The sequence below is a fragment of the Trichosurus vulpecula genome, chromosome 6, assembly GCF_011100635.1.
Source record: "Trichosurus vulpecula isolate mTriVul1 chromosome 6, mTriVul1.pri, whole genome shotgun sequence".
In the NCBI taxonomy this organism is placed as follows: Eukaryota; Metazoa; Chordata; class Mammalia; order Diprotodontia; family Phalangeridae; genus Trichosurus; species Trichosurus vulpecula.
The window spans coordinates 102,296,773-102,319,401 of NC_050578.1; the positions used below are offsets into that span (position 1 = coordinate 102,296,773).

The 22,629-nt window shown below is 39.4% G+C and overlaps 1 protein-coding gene across 1 annotated transcript in view; it reads right to left on the minus strand.

Annotated features, from left to right (window-relative positions):
• Positions 1 to 22,629, minus strand: part of FAM160A1 (family with sequence similarity 160 member A1) — a 290,079-nt gene that overhangs the window by 93,568 nt on the left and 173,882 nt on the right. The window contains exons 5-6 of the mRNA XM_036762250.1: positions 21,654 to 21,812; positions 16,772 to 16,858 (exon numbers count right to left, since the gene is read on the minus strand). Coding sequence (XP_036618145.1) covers positions 16,772 to 16,858; positions 21,654 to 21,812 — 246 coding nt within the window. The remainder of the gene's footprint in view (positions 1 to 16,771; positions 16,859 to 21,653; positions 21,813 to 22,629) is intronic.

Genomic DNA, 22,629 nt, shown 5'->3' on the forward strand with positions numbered 1-22,629 from the left:
CTGGTCACGTTGTCTATTTAAATTAAGAAATGCACCTCTCTGAAACCATTTTAAGAATGTTTAAATAATTGATGTCTGAATTCTGAAATAGTTTCTTAGCCTTTCCGAGACGGAAGGATGGTACAGCCTTGGGTATCCTATACTCTCTCTCCCATGTAACCAGCTTACCAAATACTACATTTTCTGTGCACCTGATACCTTTTTCCAGTAAATCTCTATGTGGAACTCCTGTTTCCATGGAATATGAGCTGGAGAGGTCTGTTGTTGCTAGTTTACCCATCTAATTATCATGCGCTGTGTAAATACATTTTGTATCTAAGTAAATAAATTGGAGAAAGGTGAATATCTAAATTGTGCTCAGTTGTGGCCAATAAAGGAAGGTGCAGCAATAAAGAGAGGGTGCTTAATTTGAAATCAAAGGACCTGGGTTCAAAGCTTGGTCCTGTTACCTACTGAACCTGTGTTCCTTCAGCAAATAACGTAGCTGCTTCAGACCTCAGTTTCCTCATTTGTAAAAAGAAGAGGCTGATTAAATAATCTAACAGGTCTCTTCCAGCTCTAAACCTACAATCCTATGCACTGCCCAGGGTCACACTGCTAGTGAATACATGGAGCAACATTCAAGCCCAGGTCCTCCTGACTCCCAGTCCAGTACTCTATCCACTATGCCACATTATCTCCTGCTTATATAGTAATATGATATGAAATTTGATTGCATTATAATAATCAGATATCCTAAACCAACCAGCAATCATCTATAAAATTCCTACTGTGTGCCAAACACTTTGATGATGCTAGTGATACAAATACCCCTCAAAATAAAACAATCTCCACTCTCAAGGAATTTCTTTGTCATCATCTTGATTGTCTTTCTAGGAAAGTTAAACCATTTTGACACAAAGATAATGATGATGTCACCAATACAATGGCTGATGAGGAGCGACCATTTCTCCTGGAGGGATGGGACAATGAATAGCAAGATCCAAGTTCCTGAACGTGAGCTGCACCTGGCTCTCCAGAACCACCAGGCTCCTGTTCTTCTCCACTGAGCCTTGTGTCCATAAAGTATTTAAGAAGGCAAAAGAGAATATAAAAGTAGCATGAGACTTCAAATTAGTTGTAATGTTTCAAAGGAGAGGAGCAAGCCAAGATCTGGGGAAAGCTCAGAGATTACTTTCATGATGTCCAGCTTCCACTTACTCATAGGTTTTCCACAGCTAATCAAAGAACCTTCTCTTAAATTCCAATTTTAATCCATACAGGAGTAGCGTTGTATTGAAATTTGGGGTACAAAAACTAGCTAGATATAAGATTGTGTTTGTGTGTGTGTGTGTGCGCGCGCACGCATGCATGAGAGAGAGAGCACGAGAGATGGGGAGGGAGAAGGGAAGAAGGGAAAGGGGAGAGGGAAGAAGGGAGAGGGAAGGGGGGAAAGAGAAAGGGAGAGAGAGAGAGAGAGAGACTGTCCATGGATAGGTGAAGCTCTTCATGCCCAGCATGCTATTGGGAGAGTCACCATGACCTGATGGAAAGATCACTAGACCAAGACTCAGGCGACCTGGATTACAGCTCAAAATCTGCCACTAGCTGTGCAATGTGTGCCTGATCTCAGGAAAGCCATAGGGTCAAAGGCTCAGGGAGTCATAGAATCACAGAATTTAGAGCCATAAGGGACATTAGAAATCCTCTCGTCCCACGACCCCCTCCCTTTTACAAATAAGGTAACTGAGGCTGATGGATATTAAATAATTTGCCCAAGGCCAAGTTATTTAATCTTTCTTGGTCTACATTTCTCCATCTATAAAATGTGAAGTTGAATTGGCTAAGCTCTAAAATCCCATCCAGTTAGATGATTGTTTATATTCATTTCTCCAATTAAGAACATAGGATAAGTGATTATAACATCATAGAAAGAGTCTTGTACTTTGCATAAAAGCTCTGGAGTTCAAGGAAGAAAAGAAACAAGCATTTATTAAGAACCTACTATGTGCCAGGTACTGTGCTAAGCTCTTTACAATTATTATTTTATTTGATCCTCACAACAACCCCTTGGAAAATATTCCTATTTTTTAACTGAGGAAGCTAAAGAAGGAATTGCCCAAGGTCACAAAGCCAATAAGTGTCTGAAGCCAAATTTGAACTTGGGTCTTCCTGGCTGCAGGTCCAATGCTTCCCACACTGTGCCCCACTACCCCCGCCCATCTGCCTCGGGTTCCAAGCTTGGTTCTTCACCTGCTCTTATCTGCATGACTTTGGGCAAGCCAGCTCACCTCTCTGAGCCTCCGTTTCTTCATCTGTAAAATGACGGTGTTACACTAGAGCATATGTAAGGTCCCTTCAAGCTCTAAATCTGATGATCTCTGGTGATCTTTAATGGGTCACCCCAACTTCAAGCATCTGTTTTCCCTTCTGTTCAGAGCAGGAAAAAACCAGTGAGGGAAACTGTGACATTTTGAGAAATGTCCTGATATATCTCATGGCCAAGAATATCAATGACCGGACACTTTTCAGTGGGCAATGATAAAGAGTTTTGCAGTCCTGGCATAATTGTCCACATATCAAGGGCTAGTTGTGTCACAGACAGAAGCTGAAGATGATTTCAGAGTTGTAAACAATAGAATCCTTCCAGACAGTTCTCATAAACAATGGGTTTTGACTCCTCAAACTAAAGTAGAAACATATTTTTAGATTCTTACTCTTCTCTCTCAAAAATCTGGACAAGGTACATTGTGACAAGGCATCAAAGCAGAAAACAGCAGTAATGTGATATAGCAAATGATTCCACTACGCAAAGATGCTTACAGGCTATAATTTGAAGAGATTGGAGAACATTGTAGGAACACAAACTATGACTTAATAAATAATTCAGAGAAGAGATGTTGGAGGCACTTGGAGGTGAATGGTTTGCTCAGGGTCACACAGGCAGTATCCAAAGTGAGACCTGAACCCAGGTGACGTCCTAACTTCAGGCTCACCACATTATCCTGGCTGCCTCTGCTAAAATTTTCAACTCAGTTCAACTCAACAAGCACTTAGTAAGTGTTTGCTACGTATGTATCAGGCACCAGGGGTTACAAAGGTAAAAAAAAAAAACTACAGAGTCCCTGCTCCCCTCAAAGAACTTATTGTGAGGGAGTAGGGGTGGGGAGAGAGATATACAGATATCAATTCAGTTTTAAAAGCCTCTCTCACAGACACTTTGAATATTGTTACTGTATCTTCAGGAGAGAAGGAATGCAACATTGGTGACTAACAAACTGCCACAGCAGAGGGAGTCTGTGAGAGACCGAGCAAGTTCACTGTCGTGGCTGAGGAGTCAGTATGAGGATCAAGAGAAAGCTAAAGGAATTTCTTTTCTGATGAGACTTGGAGATGATACAATTAACTGGATCATGGAGAGAATCAGTAGAGACAATTTGACATAACTGAGTTTAACTCTTTCAGTGGAAAGAACATCCCGTGGTTTTGACATCCTGACGAGAACTGCTAAGATACTTTGCCTACCATCTTGAGAAAACTGAAGGGCTAGATTATGGTGATAGTATCTGTAGAGGAGTCAGCAGTGGATGCTAATGGTTGTAGCTGTGGCTTTTCTCATATCTGAAATAGTACATATCATTACATATATATTATATATGTATGTATACACACATATAAGAGGTTTAAACATACCACATACTTAAAATATTCCATACATATGAAATATATAAATGTATATACAATGTACATATACCATATATTTATATATGAAAATAGATCAATGAAAGTATAACTACATATTTTTACATTATCTGTTTTTGTTAATAATTATACAATTAGTAAGACTGATGTTTACCCAAGACAATAATATTAGGATTTACTACCCAAAGTGTATGGAGAAAAAGGCTTATCCCAGAGCAGAGGCTTGGAGCTAATTAGTGAGATTTTGCATTGTTATTAATTTATAAGGAAACATCAGAAAAATATCCCTTTATTGATCCTGAACCCAATATGCAAGACTAAAGTAAAGGAGCAAGTAACAGGGGAAGGGTTAGGAGGCTTGCTGTGTTAATCCCCAAGGGCCCAGGGAGATGCATGCTCACACGCTGCATCTCACACATGCACAAGAATTTCTAAAGCTCAGTTAGCAAAAGCCTTACTACACATGGGAGGGAAGGTAAGGGGGAGTCTCATCCTTGTTACACTCATGCCATGGCATGATCAGTAAATGAAAAATATATACACAACATAAATACAAAGGAATTTCAGAAAGAGGGGCAGTAGCAACTGGAGTGATCAGAAAAGGCAGTGGCGCTGACCTTTGAAAGAGGTCATGGATTCTAAGAGGCAGGGGTGGGCGAGCACATTCCAGGGCCAGGGTTCATGGAAAACCATGTGTGTAGAACATCAAGGAGGCCAAATGACAGGCAGCGCTCCTTATGTTCATATGGCACGTTAAGCTAAAAGAGAAGAAACTTAGGAAAACTATGAATAGCTTCATTTGATCATAGTACATTCAAAGAACTTGCCAATAAGAAAAGAAATACCCAAAATAATGCAACTAATTCCTAGAGTGGCTTATTTAGCCATTTTAAAGTATATTAAGGGACAACAAGGGCAGCTAGATGGTGCAGTGGATAGAACACTGGGCTTGAAATCAGGAAGATTCATGTAGATGAGTTCAAATCCAGCCTCAGACACTTACCAGGTGTGTAATCCTGGGCAAGTCACTGAACCCTGTTTGCCTCAGTTTCCTCATCCGGAAAATGAGCTGGAGAAAGAAATATCAAACCACTCCAGTGTCTTTGCAAAAAAACAAAACAAAACAAAAACACCCAACCAAATGGTGTCACTAAGGGTAGGACATGACTAAAAGAACTCAACAACAAGAAAGAGACAATAAACACACTGGTGTCTAAAAGCTCTCCTAAGGAAGCCCCTGAGGAGCACCACGCTCAGCGGGTAGTGATCCACACTGGCCTTTGAGCAGCTTACAGGATAGGTGGAAGAGGGGGATGAGAAAGATAAAAGATGGGAAATTTCAATTTATGCACTAATTGCAAAATGTTAAGGACATAGCTGTCTTTTAGCTTCCAATTAATAAGACCAGTGTTCCTAAACTTGAGTGTTTTGTACGTCTTACTAGATCCCTCTGGGTCTATTTAATAACTAGCTCTCACTGAATACAGAAATTATTAATTTGTCTGTCTGAGAATTGGCCTGTTTAAATATGACTTTTCAATCTGAGTCTTAGCAGTGCTACTTCCACTTCCCAGTACATTGCTTGAGGCCCACAACAGGACTGGGCCTTTTAATTACCTCGTTCAACTGTGATTACTGGCCAGCTCCAGTGATCATTACATCTGCCTCTCTGCACAAGCTGTACCTCTTAGGAATCCATCTGTTGAGTCCAGCACGAATGAGGAGAGGGAATGAATGATCATTTGAACCATGCCGCACCCATTCCAGCCAAGCCTGGCTTCCTAATTAAATTTCTGCTTCTCTGCCTATGGATCACTGGCAATAGTCAAAGGGAAACGCATGAAGCAAGCTATAGACAGTACCAGGTCATTCATGCATTCATTAACATCGAGCCCAATACAAGTATATAAGTCACAGAAGAGTCCCCAAGGCTAAGAGCCAGCCAGAGCACACTCATGAAGAGGATGTACAACACCAACAGCTTTGATAACGTATGGCTGAACTTCTCCCGGGCATATGTGAGGGGAAACAAGAGGGTGTGGATACAGAAGGCCAGTCTGGGTGTCAAGAAGAGCTAAGTTGAAGCCCGACCTTTGACATACACAAGCTGTGTGATCCTGGCAAGTTATCGTACCTCTCAGTCCCACTTCCACATCCCTGAGACAATTTTCTAAGACAGGCAGGCAACAGGCAACAAGCGTTTATTAAATGCCTACAACACGCAGGCACCACGCTAAGAGTTGGGCAAACAAATACAAGCACATTTCAAGAAAAGACAGTCCTTGCCCTCAAAAAGCTGTAAATCATAGATGAGTTGCACATTTGCAACAACAGATGTTTCCACATTGGGAATTTTTTATACTAGTGGTGTTACATTCAAATAAAAATGGGGGCCATATATAAGGAACCCTTGCTGGCTGCATATTGACCTAGAAAACCACATATTAACATTATCTGTAGTCTACCATACTTTTATTTGTTTTGTTAAATATTTCCCAGTTACTTTTTTTTGAGAGGGGAAGGCAGGGCAATTGGGGTTAAGTGACTTGCCCAAGGTCACACAACTAGTGTGTCAAGTGTCTGAGGCCGCATTTGAACTCAGGTCCTCCTGACTCCAGGGCTACTGCTCTACTCACTGAGCCACCTAGCTGCCCCCCCCCCAACTACATTTTAATCTGATTCTGCATTCCTGCCATGTTTGAAATCACAAGTCCAGGCTAAAAGAAAAAAAAATGTATGTAACTTACTAAAGAACCAACCAGGCAGGGGAATGTGGGTTCATGGTTGGCAGAATGAAAGGAAGAATAGAAATTCAAAGTGTCCTTGGGCCTGCTGCAAAAGTAGAGAGAAATAAGCAGGGCAAGATCCCATAAGGATGAGATTCCTCAAGAAGAGTAAGAGAGCAAATATAAGGTAAGGAATGAGTGGCAACAGTCAGGCTAATGTGGATAAAAGAACACTGGATTTGGTGCCAGATAATGCTACAACGGTCAAACTGGGGGGGGGGGTAGAAACTAACCCTAGGATTATAGTCAGGACATACTCAGCTGTGAGAATGACCTTCATAAAGTCAAGATCTGACCACGTCACCCTCCTACTCAATAAACTCCAGTGGTTCCCTATCACCCCCAGAATCAATTACAAAATCTTCTGGCACTTAAAGTGCTTAATGACCTACCCAACCCTACTTTTCCCAATCTTCCTACAAGCTACACTCCATCACATACTCTGTGATCCAGTGACATTTATTTTCTCTTCTGTTCTTTGAACAAGATACACTATCACCAAACATCACGCATTTTTACTGGCTGTCCCCCGCTTGCCTGGAGTTGTCTCCCTCTGTCTCTGCCTCTTGGCTTCCTTCAACTCCCATAAAAAAAATCTCACCTTCTACAGGAAGCTTCTCCTGATAGCCCTTAATTCTAGTGCATTCCCTATGTTGATTAATTCCAATTAATCCTGTATATAGCTTGTTTGTACACAATTGTTTGCCATGTAGACTATAAGTTCCTTGAGAGCAGGAACTGTCTTTTGCCTTTCTTCATATCTCTGCCACTTAGCACTATGCCTAGCACATAGAAGATACTTAATAAATGTTTATTGACAGACCGATTCAAAAAGCTTTTGACAAACTAGACTGGCCAAATCTAATAAGATGAAATTTAATAGAGACAAATGTAAAGTTTTACACTTAGGTTCAAAAAAATCAACAGACAATACTTTGTATGAAAAAAAGATCTGGGGGATTTTGGCAAACTGAAGTTTTAATCTATGTCAATAATACAAAACAGCAGCCAAAAAAGCTAATGTGATATAAAGCTGTGTTAATCTCTTCGCATGTATAATAGATATATTGTTTGCTTTCTCTAGGAGTGGGGGAGGAGTGAGAGAAGGAGGAAGTGAATTTAGAAGTCAAAATTTTTAAAATTAATGTTAAAGGGCTAATATAGAAATGTATTTTGTATGACTGTACATGTATAATCTATATCTAATTGCTCACCATTTCAGGAAAGGGAAAGGGGAGGAAGGAAGAGAATTCAGAACTCAAAATTTAAAAAAAAAACAAAAGTTAAAAATATTTTTACACGTAATTTGAAAAAAAAATGAATGAACATTAAAATTTTTTAATGTAATTGGGAAATAGAATGAATAAAAATTTATCAAAGGGGGGTGGGGAAGGTACATTAAGAGGAGCATACTGTCCAGAAATAGGGAGGTGATAATTTCTCTATGTTCCCCCATGTAGGCCATATCTCAAATATATTCAGTTCTGGGTTGAAGAATATCCTAAAGAGGGGAACCAGGAAGGTCAAAGATCTTAATATCATAACAAACAAGTAATTTAAGGAAACAACAGAGTTTCCTGAAGTCTCATAAAAGAAGACACAGGGGAAACATGGGAGCTGTCTTCAAGTATTTGAAGGGCTATAACAGAGTAGAGGGAATGGGCTTGTTTTCCTTGGCCCCAAAGGACATAAGCAGGAGCAATGGATAGATGTCATAAGGAGGAAAACTGGCATTTGTTATCTTTTGGGAAAAGTTCCTAACCACTGTTGTTGTTCAGTCATTCGTCAATCATGTCTGATTCTTCATGACTCCATTTGGGGTTTTCTTGGCAAAGGCACTGGAGTAGTTTGCCTTTTCCTTCTCCAGATCATTTTACAGATAAGGAAACTGAGGCAAACAGGGTTAAGTGACTTGCCCAGGGTCACACAGCTAATAAGTGTCCGAAGCTGGATTTGAACTCAGGAAGATGAGCCTTCCTGACTCTAGACCAAGCGCTCCATCCACTAAGTCACATAGCTGCCTCTCCTAACAATTAAAGCCATTCAAAAGTAAAATTGCTGGACTATAGAAATAGTGGGCTCTCCCTCCTTGGAGTCTTTAATCCTGACCCCTTGTCAGGAGGATGGTAGAAAGGATTCTTTTGGGAGCATGGGCTTGACTAGAAGATTACTGAGGACCCTTCAAGTCAGACTCTGTAATTGGGACAAGAACAGCAGCCAAAGGTAGTAAGGAGCTGCTCAGTCAAAAGCTGGATTGGCCATTTGTCAGGTCGGATGCAGAGAGGATCCCTGTTCAGAGATGGATCAGATTGGATGACCTACCTGTGCAGTCCTTCCAGCCCTAAGATGTTGTGTCTCTGTGACCCTGGGTAAGTTATTTAAACTTTGCTGAGCTTCCTCTCTAAGCTATAAAATGAGAGCGCAGCAGATAGAGTGCTGGTCCTGTTATCTGGAAGACTCAAGTTCAATCTCAGCCACAAATAATTACTAGCTATAAGATCTTGGGCTGGTTACTTAATTTGTCTGCCTCAGTTTCTCATCTGTGAAACGATGATAATAATAGTGTGTGCCTTCCAGGGCTGTTGTGAGGACCAAATGAGATAATATTTGTAAAGAATTTAGCATTGGCACATAGTAGGCTCTAAGTAAATGCTGCTATGAAAGTCCCTTTCAGCGCTAAGTCCTATGATCCTATGAAAGGCTTTTGTAAAAGCATTAACAGGGGGCAATCCAAGAGACTCAGAGAATAATGCTGACCACAATCCACTAACTATATAAAGTAACAATTACATACATTTTTAAAAATCCGTGTGCAATGCTGATATTTATAAATAGGACTGTAGAATACAGGGATTCAAAATAAGCCTCTCAGAGTGGATCCCACCCCACGACAATCCGTGTGGTTTTATACAAAAGAGAATCTCAGGAGAGAAACTACCAAGATGATGAAAGGTGTGACAACAAAGACGAAGGAGGAAAGGGAAAGAAGTGGAGATTAATAGGCCTGCAAATATCAGGACTGAAGAGGGACTTCCTGCCAGTCTTCACAGGGTTGTTTAGAGGAAAGTGCTCTGTAAAGCCCTAAGTAAATGGGAGCTCAACTATTGCTGTTAAGTAGATGGAAGGGCATTAACTCAAAGGCTGACGACCAGAGGGTCTGTCTCCACTGAGGATCCAGCAGCCACAAATGTTCCTAAACTGCCGAAATGAGGAGGTTGGGCAAAATTTATCAAAGAACTTTTAAAAAAAATTCCTGACAGTGAAGATTGTTCCTTCTGGGACTGAGATAATACAGAAGTCTGTGGGATCGTTTAAGATTTTTTAAAAACAAAATGGTTCTTCATTTTAGAGGCAAGTAGGAGACGTAGGAGATAGAATGAGGAACTTGGAATCAGGAAGACCTGAGTTCAAATTCTGCCTCAGACACTTATTAGGTGTGTGACCCCTAGGCAAGTTGATTAATCTCTCCCAGACTGTTTCCTCAGCTCTGACAGCACTTATCTCACGAGGCTGTTGTGAGGATCTAACAAGTTAACACATAGGAAGTGTTTTATAAACCTGAAGGCACTACATAATTGATAACTACTAGTACCTTATGAAGATTGTTCATAGGATTGTAGATAAGAGTCTCTTTAATGGATTCATTTTACAGAGGAAGAAACTGAGTCATTTTTGTTGTTGTTGAGGCATTTCAGTTATGCCTGACTCTTTGTGACCCCATTTGGAGTTTTCTTGGCAAAGACAGTTGAGTGGTTTGCCATTTCCTTCTCCAGTTCATTTTACGGATGAGGAAACTGAGGCAAACTGGGTGAAATGACTTGCCCGGGGTCACACAACAACTAAGTATCTGATGCTGGATCTGAACTCATAAAGATGAGTCTTCCTGATTCCAAGCCCAGCGCTCTATCCACTGTGCCACCTAGCAAAAAAACTGACCCGTAGAAAGGTTAAACAACTGCCCAACATCAAACAGGTAAAAATGGCAAAATGGGGATTCAGACTCAGGTTGTATAACTCTAAACCCAGCATTCTTTCCTGCCCAAAAGTGAAAATAAATTACTCTAAATACGAATCAATTGAATTCAGTGATCATTTCTGAAGCACCTCACATGCGGCAGACACTCTGATAGGTGCTTGGGATAGAAAGACAAAACTGAAACACATCCGGGTACCAATTAGGGAGAATAATGAATCCCATCAGGTGGTCGCAAGTTTTCAAATTCATGCTATTTGAAGTTATACTTACATAAAATATGGTCACTGGTTCCAGACCAATGGAAATATGTGGTAAAAATTCAAATACTGTATCTACTTTCTAGGATTCATTATAACCACTAAATAAGGACCTAGCTATAGTTTTGACTTCGGGGAGCTTACAACTTATTGGGGATATACAACTTGGATGTAGATGAGTAAATACAAGAAAATTTCAGGAGAGAAAGAGTACTAATTCCTAAAAGGATTGGTAAAGGCTTCCTGTAAAAGCTTAGCTTTAAAGGAAGCTAAGGTTTCCAAAAATCAGAGGTAAGGATGGAATGAGGACCTTCCAGACATGTCCAAAGACACAGAGGAAAAATGATTTTTCTAGACTGCATCTAGCCTTGTTGCTCTTCAGTTGTTCAGTCACGTCCACCTCCTCGTAACCCATGGACCACAGCATTCCAGGACCTTCTACCCTCCACTATCTCCCAAAGTCTGTCTAAGTTCATGTTTATTGTTTCCATGACACCATTTATCCATCTCATACTCTGCCGATTCCTTTTCCATTTGCCTTCAAACTTTCCCAACATCAGGGTCTCTTCCAATGAGACCCATCTTATCATTACGTGGCCAAAGGCATCTAGCCTTATTGGTCTCTAAAACTTAAGTTTAGGACATGCATAACAAGACTTCCTTACTTACTCATGTGTCTGGATACAGACATGGGATCATCTGTCTTATGTTCCTATTCAAATCTTCTTGGTGTAAGGAATCCTGTCATAATTCCATGGTATCTAAATAAGTAGCCATACAGACTTGAAGCAAATCACTTATGTCTTTTCCAAAAAATCAGCTTCCTCATGTATAAAGGGAGAGGACTGGACTAGGTCATCGCTGAGGTCTGTCTTAGCTCTAAAGAGGTATGCTTCTATCATACAGCATGTGTTTACTAATTTTACTAATTGTATTATATTATTATAATTATGTATAATATATCATTATAACAATATTACATTATATTATAATAGAATAATATTATGATATATAATTATATAAACATAATTATTTCTATAATATATAATAAATTATTTAAATATACAACATAATATAATATATTATTAATTATATTTCTATAATCTATCATTTATTTATTATTTATATAATTTATTATGTAATTATATTTATAAATTCTAACGCTGATAACAATCACTATAACAGTGAATGCCCTGTCGCCGAATCCTCAGGTCCTATTTGCATAGACCATAGAATTCTAATAACTCTACAGTTGCCAAGCTGCCACAGTTTGGGTAGATCCTAGAAAGTTGTTGTCTAGTTGGGCTTCCAGTTATCTCACAGAGGTCAGTGAGAAAAAAAAAAACAACAGGTGATGATGTGTTGCTGTGGAAAGTAGGACAAAACTCCATAGCTTTTCAGAATTCTCCAGCCAGCAAAGCCATTACCTTGTGCGTTGAACAGAGGGGTTGCTGGGAGGAGGTCAAGACAACTCCTTTACCACAGTTTCTCATTCCCTTTTCTGTTTAAGGAAGTAGAGCCCTGGAGAGCCTCAGACAGGAGAGTGTATAACCAAAGAACTAAAATGAGTCTGTGACTGTAAGTTGTATTTCATTTGAACTAAGAAACTATGGATGACAGCTGAGGCACAGGAGGTGGCTGAAAAACCATGCAGACAGAACCAACTCAAAGATCTATAGCCTCTCTTCTGTAGGGGAAAGGCTTATTAACCACAGCACCTCCAGTGGTCTCTAGAGCTTGTGAAAGAGCTGCAACTACTAGCATCCACAAGGGATTAGGTAACCCCCCCCCCCAAAATAGCTGACCTTGATGAACAGGTGGTGCAGAGAACAGCATCTGGTAAGAAGCATGAAAGATGTATCTGTCAGGGAGCAGGTCTAGTAGATGGCAGACGCCAATAGAAGACACCGGCAATCTTGCAGCATCAACAGCATGACTCATCCCTTTTGGTACATGTCCTGGTCATACGTGTATCCTGTGTGGGGATATCCTGCACACAACTGCCATAAAGTCCACTCTTCCTATTGAATGTATGCATTTTCATGAGCAATGAACTCATGCTTTACGGAGGGAATAGTATGCTTTTATTTGATAAACATTTATATTTAAATAAAATGGCTTTGTTAAGAAGAGCATGTCCGATTTTCAAGGCCCTCCAAGGCTGGCCGCACACATGAATATTTCTGCTCCTACCAACTCAGGCTACAACCTGTCGGGCTGTGTGAGGAAGCTGAGACACACAGAAGTGAAGTGATCACAGAGGTAGCATGTGGCAGAACTAAGATTTGAAACTAGAACCTCTTATTCTAAATCCAACCTTTTTTCAACTGCATCGTGCTGCTCATTGTGAAGAATGTCCTTAATGAGGCTAACTAATTTGTGAGCTGTATATGCTCACACTGAAAATGGAGCCAATACAAAGTTACTCCAATACCCCTGCCTTCTGCCAACTACAAGATCAGTCATACTGCAAAACTTCTCTTTAGAGCAGGGCCGTCAAACCTTAGGTTTTTAGTGAAACAACAGACAATATATTTTGATTTGCCATTTTAGTGAGAGCTCTGCGGTAGCTTGGCTTCCTTTACTAAAGCATTTATGTAAATTTTATGCTTGTAGGCAGGCCACATAAATCGCACTGCTGGCCGCATGTGTCCCATGGGCCACATTTTGGACAGCCCTGCTTTATAGCATCAGGGCAAAACAATGAACCAGAGAAGAGGAGCCAGTGTTGAAGTTAACGACACTCCATTTCCTGACTGCATGCTTTTTCTATGGCTCTTCCCCATGCCTGGAATGCTCTTCCTCCTTGCCTACACCACCTGACTTCCCTCAAAACTCAAATTAAATTTCACCTTCTAAGAGAGATTGGACAAAATGGTGCATAAGCAGGAAGAAGTACAGTAAGTTCCCCTCCCTACCACTCCTCTAAATAGATGTAGAAAATGCACCAGAACAAAGCCTGATGGGAAATCTAAGAAAAAAAAAATCACAGTTGGGTCATTTTCCAGTCCAACTCAGCACAGAGAGATAGAGAAGTCAATGGATGCTGGGGATGAGTTCTGGCCAGCAAGGAGCATGCAAAAGCTTTAACTGCAGTGAGAGACTATGTACCAGGACTTCCAAGTACTCCTGATGAAAATATCATACAAACATTGAAATGTAAATTCAGCAGTCAAGAGAAACATAAAAAGGACTGCCATAAAAAGGTACAACAGCTGACTCTGAGACCCTTCACTATCTATTTGAAAGTCAGATATAGAAATGTGCAACTAAGTGTGGGAGACTGTGCTCTTACGGAAGCTGCTGAATCCTGGTGAAAGATATCAAGCCTATGAGCCATGTCCATGGAGCCACCCCCTCCCTTATCCCACCCTTCTCTAAATCTCCATTGTGCTATCTGAAGCCCCTGCCCTATTACATCTATAATTACACCTACAACAACCCAGTGTTAATACACTGCCCTTCATACTCAACCCATTCCTACCCTAATCTATATACCCAATTATATATTTTGAATTACATATAGTGTGTGTATGTGTGTGTGTGTGTGTATACGTGTGTATACAATTTTATTTATATACATATACATATATATATATAAAATATTTACTTATAGTATATATGTGATTTTCCTCTAACAGAATATAAGCTCCTTGGAAAAAAAAAAAAAGGAATGACATACTAATGCATTGTTGGTGGAGTTGTGAACTGACCCAACCATTCTGGAGAGCAATTTGGAACTATGCCCAAAGGGCTATAAAAATGGACATACCCTTTGACCCAGCAATACCACTTCTAGGGCTGTATCCCAAAAGATCATAAAAAGGGAAAAGGATTTATTTGTACCAAAATATTTACAGCAGCTCTTTTCGTGGTGGCAAAGAATTGGAAATTGAGGAGATGCCCATTAATTGGGGAACAGCTGAACAAGTTGTGGTATAAGAATGCAATGGAATGCTACTGTTCCATAAGAAATGATGAGCAGGCAGATTTCAGAAAAACCTGGAAAGACTTATATGAACTGATGCTGAGTGAAGTGAGCAGAACCAGGAGAACACTGTACACAGTAACAGCAACACTGTGCAATGATCAACTTTATTTTATCAGACTTAGCTCTTCTCAGCAATGCAATGATCCAAGAAAATTCCAAAAGACTCGATGGAAAATGTTATCCACATGCAGAGAAAGAACTATGGAGTCTGAATGTAGACCACTTATTTAGGATTTCTCTTTGTTTTTTTCTTTCTTGTGGTTTTTCCCTTTTGCCCTGATTCTTCTTTCACAACATGACTAACAGGGAAATAGATTTAATATGATTGTACATGTATAGTCTCTATAAAATTGCATGCTGTCTTTGGGAGGGGAGAAGGGAAGGGTGAAAATTTAGAACTCAAAATCTTATAAAAGTGAATGTTGAAAACTAAAAATTAATAATTAATTAAAAAATAATGACATGGTTATTTAGCTTACTGATGAACGTAAAGCATATTGGTGAGGGTTCATGAGCTTTGGTTTGAAAGGATTCTGAGCCACAAAGTACCTAGAACCTGAGCTATCTAAAAAGGTGCGCAGAACAAGGGGAAGGGCAGGTTACATCTCCACATCCAGTGACTGCCACACAGCAAATGTGTCGTTCCCAGGAGCAATGCTGGCTCTTAATTTCCCAAAATGTTCTCCTTTTCATCACTCACAAAAATAAACAAATAAACAAAACGTCCACCCATCTCCCTAAATCAATAAGCCAAGAACTGCTGTGCTTGCACTGAAGCAGATCATAAATATGTATGTGCCTGTTTGGAAGACGAAACATTAAAACAAGGAGCCCCAAGATGGTTTAGGCCACCCCAGATCACACGCATTTAAAGAAACGGCCAAAATGATTTCAGTCATGTATCTATTTCAAGCACAGCCTTGGCCCTAAGGAGATGGAAGAAATCAATCATTCTGGTGGATTTGGGATGTATCTCTCTCTGATGTACTTATCTGAAATTATTTATTGAGTGAAACACAAACAAGTTCTCTTGGCAAAGCAACACAGAGGGCGGGGCAGGCTTGGGGGGCCCCATTTAAGGTCACAGCTATTACTGTTATGGATTGTGAAATGATTACAAAAGAAGGGAGTGAATTATAATTTTCCCATTTCTCTCCTATTTCATTACTCTTTGATTTCTCCTTTTCCATTATCAACTGGCACCCCTGCTGCTCTGTGTCATCTTCTTATAGATCCCCGAACAAAAAAGTAAAAACCATAAGAACAAATGCCTGGTTCTTGGTAGTATCCATTTAGTGGTAACCAAAGCAACCTTCTTTATAGATGTGACAATTCTGGAATGTTGGACCCAGAAAACAACTTAGAGATTTTCTGGAATCTAACCCCTTCATATATAAGATGAGGAAACTAAAATCCAGTGGGGACAGGTGACCTGTCAAAGATTACAAAGCTAGCTAGTGGCAAAGCTGGGACTAAATTCTCACCTCCAGTACCACGATCCTCTGGCAAATCCTCAAAGCCACTGCTAAATTTGTCTTTTCTGCCCACCACAATGATGAGACCACTACTGTCTTGAATATGATATTATAATGATTTTCCAAGACATGAAAAGTACAAGACCAGACAGAATGTCTATCCTTTATTTCCAAGCTTGCACCCAGAGGGCCCTTATCTATTTCAATGTTCTCTTCTTGAAGAGACTGAGAGTTTAATGAAGTCCAGGAATCACCAGATGGGAAGAATAGTTCTTGGCACCCAGTAGGTACAAAATAAATGTTTGTTCACTGATTACTTGATTGACTAAAACATCTAATATGATCTTCACAGAGATGTAGATTTTGATGTGTTCTATAGCACAGGCTAGGTCTAGTACCTGCAAAGATTTGTGTTGCATTTGAAACCAGTCAAATTAAATACAGAAATGGCAAAAGGAAAGAGGAAATTAAAGCTATCACAAGGGCTTCCGTATTCTTTGTACAAATCAATTTCAGTTTATACCAATTACCAATCAGGTGCAATTTGTCCTAATCACCAATCATCGATACAATTTATTACTAAATACCAATAACAAATAACTGACCTTGTGGAGAGCAGGAGCCAACACTGGTACTAAGAACCCATTATAAATGTAGTTGACAAGCTGATTACGAATCAGGGGATGGGCAACCTAGGAAAGAAAGAGCTTGTCACTAGAAAAGCATGACTCAATTGTTAGGTTTGGCATTTTGGTTTTATCTTGGGTTTTTTTTTTTCCAGTAGAATCACGTCCCCACATAGACTCTGAGTATAGGAAAGAAAGTCGTTAAAAAAAAAAAAAAACTGCTAGCTCTTGACAAAGAAAAACATTCAAGCCTTAAAATTCTGCTCTCTGTTCAGCACCGATGATACTTATCTTGCCCTGGCGTTGTTTCTCAGCATTGTATCACCAAAATTTAGATTGCCACATCAAAAAATCAGGATAATTTAAGGCTCTAGTGGGAGAAAAAGAATAGACAAGAGAAGTAGGATGATGTTTATGCAGAACTTTAACTAGGGTGGGGCAAACAGAGCTTTTTTCCAGGGCAGCAAAATTTAGAGAATGCAAAATTTTAATATATGCAATCTTTTAGCACAAACTCCTGCAGTGACTAATTTATCTTAAGCACTTCTTGTATTATTCTCACGTCATAGAATGTAAGCTCTTTGAGACTCCAGATTGTTTCATTTTTTAATATTTATATCCTTAGCACTTTGTACTATGCCTGGGTTAGAAAAGGTACTTCATATTTAAATACTGCTGATTGACTGGTTCATCACAAATTTTAAAAATGTTTGAGGGCATTTTCTGATGCTAGCTCCAGGACATTTTGCAATATGTTTCAGCAGCTTTATGTATCTGTATATCCTCAAACTAAATCAATGAATCATTTGTTTCACAGCTTCCTCAGGGTTCCTCTAAGGTTAGCATCCCATAAAAACACTTCCTCATTTACATCGCATTTGAAGGTTTACAAGGCATTTTTATCACAAGAACCTGGATCATTTATCAGTGTGATGGTGTTAAAGCTGGAGAACTCCTTGCATGTTAATTTGCTGCTTATCAGGATCATTACTCAGCTCTCCAGCTACCCGTAGCTCCTCAACTACTTTTTTTGTTCAACATCAACAGGGTCCTTGAGCCTTCAATCTTTTTATCAGCTCTGTTAACCCATCTCTCATTTGTATCTGTTGGCTGTGCTGGCTGCTCATTTGTAGGGGACTCCCTCTCTTTTTCCCTTCCACCCATCTGATTTTGTTTTCCTTTTCTTGTTCTGATTCATTTAGCTTCCTACCACGATTAGGCAAGTCTCAGAGAATATTCCTTTGGGTAAAGCTGCTAAGCTTCACTGGCTTTGATGATTTGGGGGTGTCCTACCAAGAAGACCCAAGAATTTAAAATAGATCCAATGCCTCACAATGGAGATCTTACATTATCGTGAGGGGCTTGCCTGAAAAAAATGTGGGAGAAAAAAATAAGAGCAGGATTCCATCAGGGAACATTAGGCTTCAATCATTCATTGATTCAGATATTTACACAGATTCTTTACACGCAACACTTCGTTACTAGGCACTGTGGAAGAAGAGAACATGTTCTCTGATTTCAAAGAGCTCATCATCTTATCAACAGGAGAACAGATAATAGACAGGTAGGTAGATGGGCAGATGGATAGATGGATGGATGGATGGACAGATGGATGACAGAACATTTATTAAGCACTCAGCCATGTTCCAGGCACTGTACTGAGCATTAAGATACAAATATATGGGGGGGGGGGGGAGTCTTTACCCTCAAGGGGTTTACATTCTAATGTTATATATTAACATAAAAGGGAGTGGAAAAGGTATCCAGTACAGGCAAGATGTAAAAGTTCAGAGAGCCTGGAGTGGAGTCAGGTGAGACATAAACATGGTGACTTGAACACTTCTTTAAATGGAGGTTCTGGGGAAGAATTGAGCAATAGGAAGAGGGAGCTACAAGGGTGAAGGCATGTCCAGCTTGAGAAAGCTGCAACGGCAGAGGTAGAAAGTTAGAGAATCAAGAGCAGAGTCAGCTTAGAAGTAGATAGGAAGGGTTGGTCCTCATGGAATCCATATATCTGTGGTTGTGTATAATGTTCTCCTGGCTCTGCTCCGCTCACGACATAACAACATTATACACAACCACAGATATATGGATTCCGTGAGGACCAACCCTGACAGACTTCGCTCTTCTCAGCAACACAAGGTACAAAGACCACTCCAAAGGACTCACGATGGAGAAGGCTATCTACATCCAGAGAAAGAACTATGAAGTATGAATGCAGATTGAGGCACACTTCATGCTCGCCTTTTTCCCCCTTTTTTCTTCTCTTTTATTTTTGTTTTTGGGGTTTTTTGGGGGGGTTCTGTTTCTTCTTTCTCATGATTCATTCCATTGGTCATAATTCTTCTCCACAACTTGACTAGTGTATAAATTAATTCAATGCGAAGTTATACGTGGTAGTTATATGAGATTCCATGCCATCTTGGGGACAGAGGGGAGAAAATCTGGAACTCAAAATTATGTAGAACCATGTGTTGTAAACTAAAAATAAAAATAAAAAATAAATAAATAAATAAAGAAGTAGATAGGAAAGACAAGGCATGTTTACAACTGAAAAATAACTATGAGCTTGTATAAACTAATCAACTAAGATTACCTTCTATTGACTCTGTATACATCTTGTATGTACCTAGTCATTGACGTATTTTCTCCACCATTAGAATGTGGAGTTGCTTTTGCCTTTCTTTGTATCCCCAATGCTTAGCAGAGTGCCTGGCATCCAGTAAGCACTTAATAAATGTGTGCAGACCAAATGACTAATTTTAGCCTTTCGTTTCCTCATCTATAAAATAAGTGGATTGGCCTAGATGATACCTAAAGTCTAAGTCTTTTCTAGATCTAAATATTAAAATATTATGTTCCTGGTGGATTGTAAGATCCTTTAGGGTAGGAACTATTTCTTTCTTGTCTTTACGTCTCCGTCACCTAGCATAGTGCTTTGCATATAGTGGGTACTTAATAAATCTTTCTGGAACTGAAATTTATACTATGGAAAGGAGTCAACAACTGTATAAGTATTATTACCCTTATCTTACAAATGAGGAATTGAGGATCAGAAATGTTATGTGATTTGTCCAGAGTCACGCAATCAGAGTTAGGGCCAGGACTTGAACCCAAGACTTTCCTAAATCCAAGCCTGGTAATCTCTTGATCATGTATGTATGTATGTATGTATGTATGTATGTATGCATATGAGAGTATAATATCCAGGCATATGATTAAACAATTTTACATTGCTAGGAGAAAGCATTAGTCTGGAACATAACAAAAAAAACCTAGTCTCTTGAAACTGCATTCTGGTACAGATATTTATCATTGGCAGGAGCAATTCATTTAGAAACAAGACTTTGCAGAACAGGACACCATTCCTAAGCAGAGATCACTATCACTGACGCAAGAGAGCCTACTTTATTCCTTTTAAAACAACTCTTGCATGCAAGAGCCCTGTGCTAACATCTTTTTTAAGTAATCTTTGCAGTATCATTAAAAGAACTAATCTAAACTATATGATTTCAATTTTGAAACTTATTCCAAAACGTATGGTTCTTCTGTCCTTAATGAATCCCATTGCGTGGCTTCTCCTTCTTTAAAAAAAATAAAATAAAAAGTGAAAACCAATTACCAGGGAATGGAGACTTGATCTTTAAATTACCAACACTTTCTCAATCAGAGTGCATTTGGGGAGAAAATAATAGTAGTTCCATCTTTTTATTTTTAAACCCTTCTGCAAGAAAATGCTGCATGACTGCAAGATGAGAGAGAAAAATAATTTAAGATGTAATTCATTTATCTTATGTATAAATAAAGCTTCCCTCATTTGAGTAATAAAAATGAGATGGCAATGTATGTAATTTACCCACATTTTCTTCCAGAAGCTATTTCTTCATTTAGCAAATAAATAGATTATAGCCAACATTCATCAGCCCACAATCACCGTTAAAGTAAATGATTTCTGGAACAAATCAAAAACTCCAAAACAAAGGTAATATTTATGCAGTAAACCAATAAAACATTAGTGGGGCCCATTTATTGCCAGAGAAATGTAAAATCTGATTTCTATCTGGAAACTGATGAAGAATAGCAGCAAAAAAGCTGAGGGGGAAATCTAATCAAGAGGCCCAATATAGAGAGCTGTTTATTTTTTTTCAAGCAGACCAATTTTGAAGGAAATTTAATTTGGGTTGCTAAGAAGATACTTAACAACTTCTAAATTCAATTGGGATAACAACATTCTTTAGTCAGTATGCACCATTAAGCAAAATAAAGTGTTTTCCTTTGTAGACAACCATGAAGACCTTGAAGCAAAAATGGTATATTTTAAAGTACATGGACAGCTAAAAATATCTCTTTAATGAGTCAGGAATCAAATTACTGTTGACAATAACATGGATAAACAAAACAGAATTAGCAATTTTTGGAAGGAGGATACAGAAAGACCCCGCCTTCCTCCCATTTTGCTTTTACTTCAAACTTTCTGAGAGCCCATAAAAATTATACTTTTATGTATTCAAAGGCATTATGCATAGTTTAAATAAGTCATGAATATTTATTAAGCATTTATTAAAATAAAATGCTGATGCATATCAACTCATCAGTAAATCGCTTGTCTTTGAGGTGAGAACCAAATGACTTGTTTGGGAAGAAAGGGAGAACGCTGGGCTAAGAGTCTGATGCCATGCTCTAACCCTTCCTACCTACCTGACCTCATCAGGTCAGGTCAAGTCACTTTTTCATGAGTGCAAAAAGGGATGCTCCTGTTTCTATACCCAACATCGGCGCATGTTTGTGGGCAGACCTTGGTAACCTTTAAAGCTCTAGATCAAGGCGACATTTCACTATGATTGTTGTTTCTGTCCAGTACCTGTATGACTGCATTGCAAAACTCCAGGGAATTCATGAACTGGACCAGAGAAGGCAGAAGTAACCAGTCATCCTTCAGAAGGCAGTGCCATTCGTCACCCTTCTCCTCCAGTTTCGTAGGCAAAGAAGAGTAGAGGCCGCTTAATCCTGTTGCTAGCACCTGCATTCAGAAATGAGACATTGTGATTTTTGTTGCTCTCCCAATTCTGGCTAGAATGTAAGCTCCTTGAGGGCAATGGACTTCTCTTATTCTTATTCCTTTGTTTATTTGTTTGTTTGTTTAGCCTTCATATTCTTAGCACCCACAACAGTACCTGGCACATAAGCTTAAGATACACTTGCTGAATTAAGTTGGAATAATCATTTTCCCCCATGATTTTTCAGGGCCACTTGTTCTGTGAAGGACTTATGACTCACCCCAGCCAAAAGGAATCTTCCTCCAAAGTGGAAAAGGTCCTTGGCTCCAGAGAGAAGGCCTGGGTTCAGATCTGCCCTCTCTGAAGCTTACTACAGGTACGACCATGGGCAATCATTCAACCTCTCTAGATCTCAGTTAAGTAGAAGGTTGGACTAGATGGCCTCTGGGAAGCATTCCAGCTCTAACTCTTAGGTCCTATGATCCTCTAGAAATGACTGTTATACTTCTCTGTATACAGTTCCCAGCCAAGCATCTTAGAACATATTAAGGGCTTGGTCAACACTGGCTAAATAAACAAACCCTCTCTCCTTGACAGCTTCTAGTTTGATTGTTTTAAAAGATGTTACTAGTTTCAGGTTGAGTTGCTAACCATAGCAAGACACAGCACGGGATAATGGATAAAATGCTAGACTTGAATTCACAAGACACTTGGATTTGAACGCTGCCCTAGACACATACTGGTTATGTGACCACAGTTATTGTTTTTGTCCGTATCTAACTCTTCATGACCCCATCTGGAGTTTTCTTGGCAAAAATACTAGAGCGGTTTGCCATTTCC